The 10279-nt window shown below is 35.5% G+C and overlaps 1 protein-coding gene across 1 annotated transcript; it reads left to right on the top strand.

Annotated features, from left to right (window-relative positions):
• The first annotated feature begins 5530 nt into the window (after positions 1–5530).
• LOC122649695 lies at positions 5531–8123 on the top strand. The gene is made up of 5 exons (XM_043842932.1): positions 5531–5575; positions 5629–5687; positions 5787–5869; positions 6036–6126; positions 7830–8123. The coding sequence occupies exons 2-5, from the start codon at positions 5659–5661 to the stop codon at positions 7858–7860; spliced, it is 234 nt and encodes a 77-aa protein (XP_043698867.1). The 5' UTR covers positions 5531–5575; positions 5629–5658; the 3' UTR covers positions 7861–8123.
• Positions 8124–10279: the final 2156 nt, after the last annotated feature.

The raw sequence follows: 10279 nt of genomic DNA, 5'->3' as shown, positions 1-10279 counted from the left end.
TATGTCCATGCATGTGTACCAGTAGTTCAGTACACACTCTCCCAATTTTGAGTATGAATAGACGATTTAGATTAAAAAAATATAAAAAATAGACGTTTTAGATTTGCCTTGTGATTTTAGGAAACTTCACCTTCTAGTGTTACATGAAGAATCATCCTAACAAAAAATGTTTACTGTTATGACACTGAATCACTGTTGGAAAACTTGGTGACTCGAGCGAATTAAATCCGGTCAAGGTGAGTCACATTTTTCTATTTTTAAAATACAATAAATATACATATCACATTAAAATAAAAAGTATATAAAATGCATCAATTTATGAATTTTGGTCGCTCAGTTTTTTTTTTGGCAAACAATTTTAGTTCATTTTTTTTTTTTTTTGTAAAACAAGTTTAGTTGTTCAGTTGAGGGTAAGACAAGGGTTACATCACTTACATGTGATTATAAACAATAACTACTGTCTAAGGACAAGAAATTAAGGGGAGGAAAATGACCAAATTCTATGAGTTTAGGTATGATTGACTCAGATAAAAATAACGTGACTTGGGAAAATTCAGATCACATTGGCATTAATTTTTCTTTATTATTTATTATTATTATTATTATTTTTACGGACGATTCACCCAAGTCAAAACCTAGTTTTCCAACAATGCATGTCTTAAGGCACACATGGTACCCATGGCCTTTGCTGTGCCACCGGATGTGGACCGCCGCCCCGCCGATACTACAGAGGATTTTAATTCTTGAATATATGACAATGACAAAAAACATGTAAAGAGAAGGTTTTGTTGGGAATGAAAGTCAGAACGCCTCCCGCATTAAAGAGTAACCCTCGTCATCTCACATGGAATGTCCAGAGTTTATTCAAATCAATCATTCTCAGTATTTTGGTTTGTTTTGGTTTTGATCCACACACTGGTCCTGGGACTAACAGTAGGTTAGGCTTCTCTTCATTCTGTAACTTCTTCCCTAATCTCATTTTGGATACAATTATGTGTGTTTGTAATTTTATTCATAACTACTCATTTTTCCAACAAAAAAGAATTTAAAAAGGGAGAAAAACTTTCTCTCGATGTTAGAGTGCAATTTTCTCTCACAAAGGCTTTATCTCACGAACGGTGTCCTGTGAGAGGGCGTGGGAAACACCACCAAATAGAGATATTTTTCCCAAATTTTTTTTCCCATAATTATGTTTAATAAGACAATAGAAAATGAACGAAGTTTTCTTTCACCGTGCCATGAAAATTTAGTCACCATCATAGGGTTCACAAAACCCATATAAGGTTTTAGTATGTTCCCAAAATACCACCTGATACTGTCTCATCCCCAATTGCCCATCAAAAAGCCCGAGGTTAATGGATTTCCATTCAACGTGACTGAAGGAAAACCTGGTAAAAAAAAAACCCATAATATAGAAGAACAATGTTTTCTATCCGGGATCGTACGTTATGCCCATAGACTCCTGTTTCTATCTCTCTCCTCCCCTCCCCATAACATAATCAGTTGGTGGATTTTGATTTTGCTCGATATGTTTTAATTTTATTTTCTTCAATTCCTCTCTCTTTCCTCATTATAATAGAAAATTTGATGTGAAATATGAATATATGATACATGAACACCACAAGTTTTGTTTATCAAAAAAAAAAACCCCACAAATTTTTATAGGACTGATGTTCTCTGTGCCGTAACACAACTTGTGCCCAGATACATAGGTCTACTATTCAAGGAAATAAGATGATCATTTCATCCACCTTCATGTGTCTGAGCGCAGCCTACACCCTGCATATAGAGAACATTTGACTTTTTTATAACATGGTACCAACTGAATACTACGATCCAAGTGTGTGAAAGGAGAGTGGCAAACGTAATGTGAATCATGGCCTCTTGTTTAAATATAAGCTTGAAAAGTTGAAGTCACATGCATGCATTTATGGCGACACAACCACGAGTAGTAGGTTTTGAAGAAGGGGGTTGTTGTGTTCTTGAATACGTGAACACGTGAGGGTGGATAATGGGATTTGGATCGAGTGGAAGAGAGAGCCAATAGGGTACCCTACAAAACCAAGGACTAATTATATTAAGATTGTTGTCTCCAAACTCAAAACTTTGAGAGAGAGACAATAGAATGATAGCGATATGACCATGTTTTTAACCCAAACATGAAAGAATAAATGTTGTAATAACATAGGTTCACCATTTACTCCCTTAAACTTGGAATATTAATTTATGGTAATATATAGTGGATTCAATTCAAAAGGGGATCACCTACCCATACGTGTACACCTCACATATAGTTAGGTGATGACATGTATCCCATCTACTTTGTCTTTAAGAGTGCATGAAGGGGTATTTATGAAAACAAAAAAATATATATATTTTACACACACGGGTAGGTGATCCAAGCTATTGAATTCGAACCGAATGAGAAGATGTGGTCATTTTGACTGTTAGGTAAATAGATAACATGTCAAACCATTTCACGGTCAATTTATCATTCATTTGATTTTTATTTTTTATTTTTTACTTATAAAAAATTTTAATTTTGTAAAATTGTTTTTTTTTTTCCCTTTCTTTTACTTATGTAATGAAATGTTTTTGGATTGAAATATGAATAATGTTTTAGTGGATAATAAATCATGAAATTTATACCAATTAAGCTACAACATGATAGATATGAGCCCCTTAATTGTAAGAAAATAAAATAAAACCACCGGCAAAGTAAAAGGGAAATAGTGGGGACAAAAATAGTTATTTTTAACTGCATGAGGGAGTGCACCAATGACGTGCAACAAAATGGTATCCTATACTAGAGGGAAGCTAAGTCATTTTATGTGAGGAGGAGACATTGAGAAAAAAAAAAAGACTGTCAGCGAACCCTTCCTATGTAGTTAGAGAATCTTTTCCCTTATCTTTATGAGGCAGTTGAAGTATTCACTTTTAGAAGTAAAAGCGAAAAATGGTTTTACTAATTCTGTTTGCCTTTTGGCTATTTTACTTCAACCCCTGACCAAACATATGCTAAAGGCGTTGTAGAGGTACCTGTTTAACAGTGATAAACACACCATCTTTTCACATGCCACTTCAATCGGCCAACCCGTGCCCTAATATTTGCACCATAGTAGGTTGGATTTGCCTTAAATTTTGTTGATAGTTAGGTTTCAAGGTCTCTTACTCACATATCAAGTTTCAATTCAATGTGGTAACAATTGAAAGTACCACATTGCCTTTCATGTGACACGATAAAGTGGACCATGTAGGAAGGTTAGCCTTTTGATGAGGTCCTTGCAATAGAAACTATTGCCTACTTTTTTTTCTTTTTTCTTTTTTAATTATTTTGTCATATGGAAATTTCAGTTATGCAAAAGGTTTTTATGTACGGGTTCACCCATATGAAATATATGGATAAGCATGCCTACTTTTGCCATGTTAAAGGTTGGTGGAGCCATTCTGACTGTTGGGATGTCATGGGGAATGGTTTGGATTCGCTACATGTCAAATTTTAGATTCATATATAATCATTAGTCATTAGTTCTCCCGTTCCATGTGTCTATATCCTTCGCCATAGTTAGTTAAATTAAATGGGAACAACAAAAAAAATTGTTCGGTATGATGGGTTTAAAACGATTCAGAATTAGAATACGGTGGTAAAAATACAGTCAAACATTTTGAGATCTAAAAAAGGGGGAAAAAAACGAAAAAATGGACAGTACAAATTTTAAGCAATTAAGTTTTAAAAATACTAGACAAAAAAAACGACAATATACACATAAATTGTGGAACTAAATCATGTTTTATTAATTATATATTAGAGTTTAATTTATGGGCCATAAAATTTTATAATATTAAATTAATTTTCAGAAATACAAAATTTAGTTTTAAAAAAAATATATATTTTTCACTAAAAAAAGGGCAAATGCCTCTAAAGCTTTTGACTGTTTTGTTTTATTGTTTTTTTGGCAATTCGATTTGGAAAACGACAACAAAAAAGTAAAAAAGCATTTGAAACGCATTTGAACTAAATATGGGACTCCGCACACAATCTTTATAGTGAAAATTTTGAAATACTTTATTTTGCCAAGTGACCAACTTTGTTTAGGTTGAATTGTTGAAAATTAATATGTAAGTAGTGGCCATTAGAGTCCACCAGTCCAGAATATTTCATATTCATTCATCTTAATTTTATCATGTTTTTATTTTTTTCTGATTAAATCTTAATCGTATCATGTGGTAGAACAAGTTGATTTACTTTATGAAAAAAAAAAATTCATGTGGTAGAACAAGATGTACCTGCCTAGATTCCATATGGATGTGCCTATTCATAGAACCCAGTCCTTTGTAATTAATTAAGATATGGGAAAAAGAACAATAGTCGCATGGTTCCTGCGCCCAAACATAGGACCCGTGAAATTACCGCTAAATCTCCTATGAACTAAGAAATCCCATTCAGTTAGATGCTTTTGTACACGCTCTTATTGGCCCTCGTGCTAGTGCAAGCACTACACGACGAGAAAACGATCTCTTTCTCTTAAGATATATAGTTCCTACTATAAGTTTGGGATGAGCACTGGACATGTTTAGTTGGGAGGCCTATGCCAACTCGAGATCTAGGGGAGCAGGCTCAGCCTAAGTCCAACCAACCTTAGGTTTTCACCTTGCCAAACCCAATCCAAGCAAAGAAAATTTTGGGTAATCAAACTTGGGGTTTTTTGTTTTTTTTTTTTCTAGTTGGGCTTGGGCTGGCATTGTCTTGGGTAGGTTTTTCAGATTCAATAAAAATTTTTGGGCATACGACAACTAAATCAAAATATGAGGTTTATTTCCATTGATCTGAACAGTAATTGATCATCGATTACAAAAAACAAAAAATGAAAAGACTGTGAATGACCATCCGAAGATAGAACATCTGTAAGTCGTGGGTTCTGATCCTTGGATGAGACTCTTGGAATAGTCGAAACGAGATTTCAGACAATATAAAATAAGGGGAGAGCCAATAATGATCTGAATAGAATCGGATCTGAACCGGTTAGACCCGATCTTAATCTGGATCTCGATTCGGATAACTGTTGGTTTTCATTGAAATAAATCAACCTCGAGGTCTATCCTAAAATTAGAACATGATTTTCAAGTTCTGGTCCATTATGGCTTGCCTAGTTGGTTGGTTTGGACCGATATTTGAAACTGTAATAATATATCAAATGTAATTTAAAGTTGATTTTCCTTTGATGGTCCATAAATTTTGCCACATGGCAGAATGATGTGGCAATTATAACCTTTGGCTAGACAGTGGGTGTCCATGAACACCTGTGGTCATCGGCCCAGCCCACCTACGTTCGCATTAGAAAAAGACAATTGGGCTTCTCCAAAGAATATAATGTGGGCTGATCTGAAAAGTGAAATTACCTTAATTACGCTTTATTTAGGCTGCAACAGCCATGAGTCATGACCCTGAATTTCGCTTTATTTACAAACACACCCTTTACCCTTTTGGACCTGTAGTGTAGCGTATAGGCGGCTTCTTCGTTGGAAGTATCAAAACCAATCTCGCGTTCCCGGAAAACCAAATGCATCGAAGAAGTTGAATTGTGAGAAGATCAAACCACATATTGACTTTAAGATCTCACAAACAACTCCTGCAAGAGCCTTTGTTTTTGCTATGCCATGGCGTCACCGTCCAATCCTTCTAGTGGGTAAGGGGTGTTTTTTTTTTTTCCTTAGTCATGTTTTGTTTGCTTCCGCCTTTTATTTGCAGATTTCCTTTCAATAATTTCGGTGAAAATCGATTGTAGCGAGGTCGCTGTGACGAGACAAAACAAAGGCCCTCCATTGAAGTTCTTGGTACCCCTTATGTACGCTCCTATTCTTCCACTCAGTAAGTTTCCTTAGCCTCTCTTTTCCCCTTTGCCTCTACCTTCATGGGTTTGTCTTCTGTGATTACTGGTTTTGTGTGTGTGTGCATGTTTTGATTTCATCTAAAAAATAACGGGTGTTTTCGCAACCCCAAATTTAATATTTGGATTTGGTCCCTATCCTCACAGTAAGAATCGCATTTCGGAAGAATCCAGTCTTGAGGGATCGATTGTTCATTGGTGTCTTGGCGGGCGGTTTTCTTCATGGGTCTTACTTGGTGTATCCTTTTACATCTTGGGTTCCGCTTGAAATTTTGGTGTGCTTATGACTTTTTTTTTTGACTCGTAATTGTTATATTTGTTTGTTGTTGAACTTGTTTTTCTCTCTGTTACTTAATCTGTATGATTTATTTTGAATTTTAATATGCTGAATTGCTCTTACCTGCTTCACTTAGTATTCATCTGGATAATATCCACCCCCCCCCCCCCCAAACCCCCTTTACTGTGATACCTTATACTTGATATATTAGTGGCAGTAATTGTTGTTTTTTAATAAATGTAAATGTAGTTAACTGAAAACATGAGATGAGTTCTGATGTCCAGGCATAATTTTTTTTTTTGGGTGGGGGTGGGGGGAGGGGAGGGAGAGATAATTAAAGCTTCGTTCTTTTGATCAGTCACTTCAAAACTAGTTCATGGTTGTTTCTGTAATGGCTTGACATTTGGATTTTCATTGATTGAATTATGTGAAAAAGATTGGATAAAGGGAGCCATTACTTGTAGGTTTATACTGTGGCTTGGCATGGAACTAATAACCTTTTGCATTGGTGATGAATAATTTAGTTGTTTGTAAGCAAGAGTGCATAGTTTTGATTGATCAGACCAGTGGTGAGGTGAACTTTGTGGGCAAACAAGTTGTAATTAGACAATAACTGTATCGATAAAGACATAAGTTGAAAAGAAGTTTCGATTGAGATGATTTTTTCATTTGAATAATGAAATTATTCAGAAAATGGTAGAATTCAATCAAATCCTGCAAGTAAGATGAAATATATACCCAAAGAGAGCAAGCTAAGCTATGATTGGAATTATCAAGCTCAAATTTATTGAAACTCCTGTATCTAATACTATTTTTCCGTTTCTTGAATTTTATAGTCTATCCTAGCGGGCTACCTTCACATTTCCCTCCCTTTACCACCTCTACTTCATTCCTCTATTATTTTAATTCCATTTCAAATTCCAATCTTTCTTTGAGGGTAACTCATAAAAATAAAACTGATTCTGTTAGAGGTAATATTCCCTAATGTTATTAGCCACTGCCACCCATATCCTGATTCCTGAAGAGTGAAAAAATGAAATGAACTACTTTGAAAGTGAGGAGCATTGAATTGGATAGAAGATATATATTTTTTGCCTAGTAAATGATATCTTCTTGTTCATAATTTGCTTAGAAACCACAAAATGATCCCTAAAGACAAGTAACACTTAAGCACTTAAGCACTCAAGCGAAATTGGATGAGCTGTTCATTGCTGTTTTAAATCCTAATAACATCATCTACATGGCAATCAATTACCCCACCACTTAATCTTCCGAATCTTTTAGACTTGATTATGTTTCCAGCACTGCACTTTGAAATTTTTTTCTCCTTCGTTTTTTCCCCTATATAGGCTTGAAAGAAGCTAGTCATCAACAAATTCAGATGCAAATACTAGTTAAAATTGATTGAGATGCAGTTAGTAAAGAGAAAGATTTTTTTTTGTGCCGCTGGGGGGGGGGGGGGGGATGAGAATTGACTTTGCCAATATGAAATTCTGTTACTTTCTATTCCAACAAAATGGGCATTTTCCGTTTTTGAGTTAGTTTGTAGAATTCTTGGCCATTCATAACACTCTCTTGTCATGTTTGTTTATGCGAATTGATGGTCGTAAAATGACAGTGCTAGTGTTATTATATTATCTATTGCTTTTCCTTTACAATTTCAGAACCGACTTGTATGACATCGAGAGCAAGTGAACATGATGAGAGCGGAAAGAGGAATCCATTTGTTGACAGTCTTCTACAACTTTTTGCTTTAGATATGCTACCATATTAATTCTCTTTGGGTTTTCCCCATGATGGGAAGGTTCGGTTGCTGGTAACAGACTTATTTTAATACTATTTGGGCATTTATTGCGGGATATTACTTCGTCTGCTGTTTGTTTGAGATGCAGTTTGGGGGAGGCTCAAACAATTATATATAATGACAAATTTTGAAAAACTGCTATTGGCAAGTTAAAGTTTTTTCTCACTTCTGATGATAAATGATAATGCATATTCTGCATGCAATATAAAGTTTTGCTTGCAATGGGAGTGTTTCAGAGAACTAGCCCCAAAATAATTAGAAGCCCAGAAATTCATCTTGAGATAGAGATGAACAGGGTCTTCCAAGCTAGGATCTTTGTTATGGTTGTGGTGAACCTTTTCTCAGATAGTGCTTGAATTGGTTGTTGTGGCATCAGGCACAGAAGGAGATAATACCTGTGACAGTGATCTCATTCTGGCTCATTATGCTAATGCATTGCAGGAATGATCTAGTGGAGTAGCATGTTGGACAATCAAGAAACAAAACAATGATTGTTGAAATAGATAGAGAAGGCAAATCATGAAGAACAAATATAAGAACTAGTGCACTTAGGGGAACTTGAGAATGTCGAACATGTGATAAAATACGGAAGAGTCAAAGGAGATGGTTTGCAGTTTATTCATATGCTAATAGTGTCTGTTTTGGGATTTGTGAGAAGTGGAAGCCTTGAAAGGGCAAAGAGATGGCTAGCATCTTTTCTTTGTACAGAAGTATGTCCTTGAGTAGACAGGTTGTGATAAGATTCTTTTGCCCTAACTGCTAATAGCTAGGAACTTATAACAAGTTGGGACAATTAGGTTGTTTAACAATGGAAATGTGGTGGTTTGTATGCATAATGGAGAACTCAGGCTGGTTCTTATATAAGAATCAAATATTTTGGGATGATTGCCTTAGTTATGGGGCAATCAATTTTCAATTTGAATTTCCAAGCTAAACTCTTTTGGAAGCTCCTATTTTCTATTCCATAGTAATATGGGTCGGGAATCTTGAAAATGATAGGAACTAGGTATGCTAGGTCTACTGATTTTGATGAAAGATATATATTCCCTCATTGAGAAATGGATGAAATTTCCAGGTTGGTTGTTTGATCCAAAAACACCACAGGACTAGCATAACCAATTGGCCCACTGACAACCAATATCCCCAATCTTTACTATTACATTTGTTTCTGCTTCCAGTGCTGCATCATGGATGAGAAAGCTTTCCTTTTCCTTATTTATGCAAAATCCCAGATCTGTGCTTGTGACAAGCAACAGGCTTAACCAACAGGACAAGCCGGCACTTGCAAGTTATGCTTCTCTCATTCTTGACGACTAACTAATGAGATTCAATATGCTGCTTTTCTTACAAAACTGTTTTGCATTCACAATTTTCCGAGGAAGAACTACCAAAGTTGCTACGAATTATTACAATTCCCTCATTTTTAGATGGTGATGAGATGGGTTTTTTATAATCTTGAAACTTGTTATGTTTCAGCCTACATAACTGATTTTGTTTCACTCTAGGTAACGCTAAAAAAATACACACTGTTGGTGTTTTTGTGTTTTTTTAATACATTTGGAGCATAACATGTATGTGATTTTTTATTTTTTTTAGGGTGTGGAATGAACCGTGCGGAAAAAAAAAAAACAAATTTCTTGGTCATTTGAGAAACATATTGAAAATGATTTTTAAAACGGAAACAAAATTGGGCAACAAAAAAGACCCAACTTATATGAGTCTCGACTCTTGACTCTCCACAGCCGCCACCACCACTACCACTACCACCGTCACCACTGCCTCTACCTCCATCTCACCTCCACCGGCGCCACCACCACCTCTATCGATGCCACAACTAGTACCACCACCACATAGTGGAAAATATACTTCTGTTAATATAAATTCCATATATGTTTCTGTTCTTTTTTAGTAGTAGATAAATTTTTTTTTTCCAGTATTACCATACAACATTTGTTGGTACAGATTACAGAAGTATTTCAAATTACCAAAAACACACAAGTTTTTTTGACTCAAAAATACTAATTTGGAAGAGAAACGGTGCCATACACAGCCTAACTAGTTGTGAAGCATATGGTTTCCGGTTTCAGGTGGGGCAAAATACCAGTCATGGTTGTCACGGTCTGCCATGATATACTAACACATCGTAGGAATAGCTTGTAACAACAGAAACATTGGAAGAGATGTTTCTGCTACACATTGGTGCATCAGGAGCTCTGGGTCTGAATCAATTTTAGAAAATGACTTCAGGAATAGAATTGAAGAATATTGGTTGGATCTGGATGAGACAATTGTTAGTATATATATCCCCAT

Source organism: Telopea speciosissima, chromosome 2 (assembly GCF_018873765.1).
Source record: "Telopea speciosissima isolate NSW1024214 ecotype Mountain lineage chromosome 2, Tspe_v1, whole genome shotgun sequence".
NCBI lineage: Eukaryota > Viridiplantae > Streptophyta > Magnoliopsida > Proteales > Proteaceae > Telopea > Telopea speciosissima.
The sequence above is the reverse complement of the archived record's forward strand: the minus strand, read 5'-3'. Positions and strand labels throughout refer to the sequence as shown.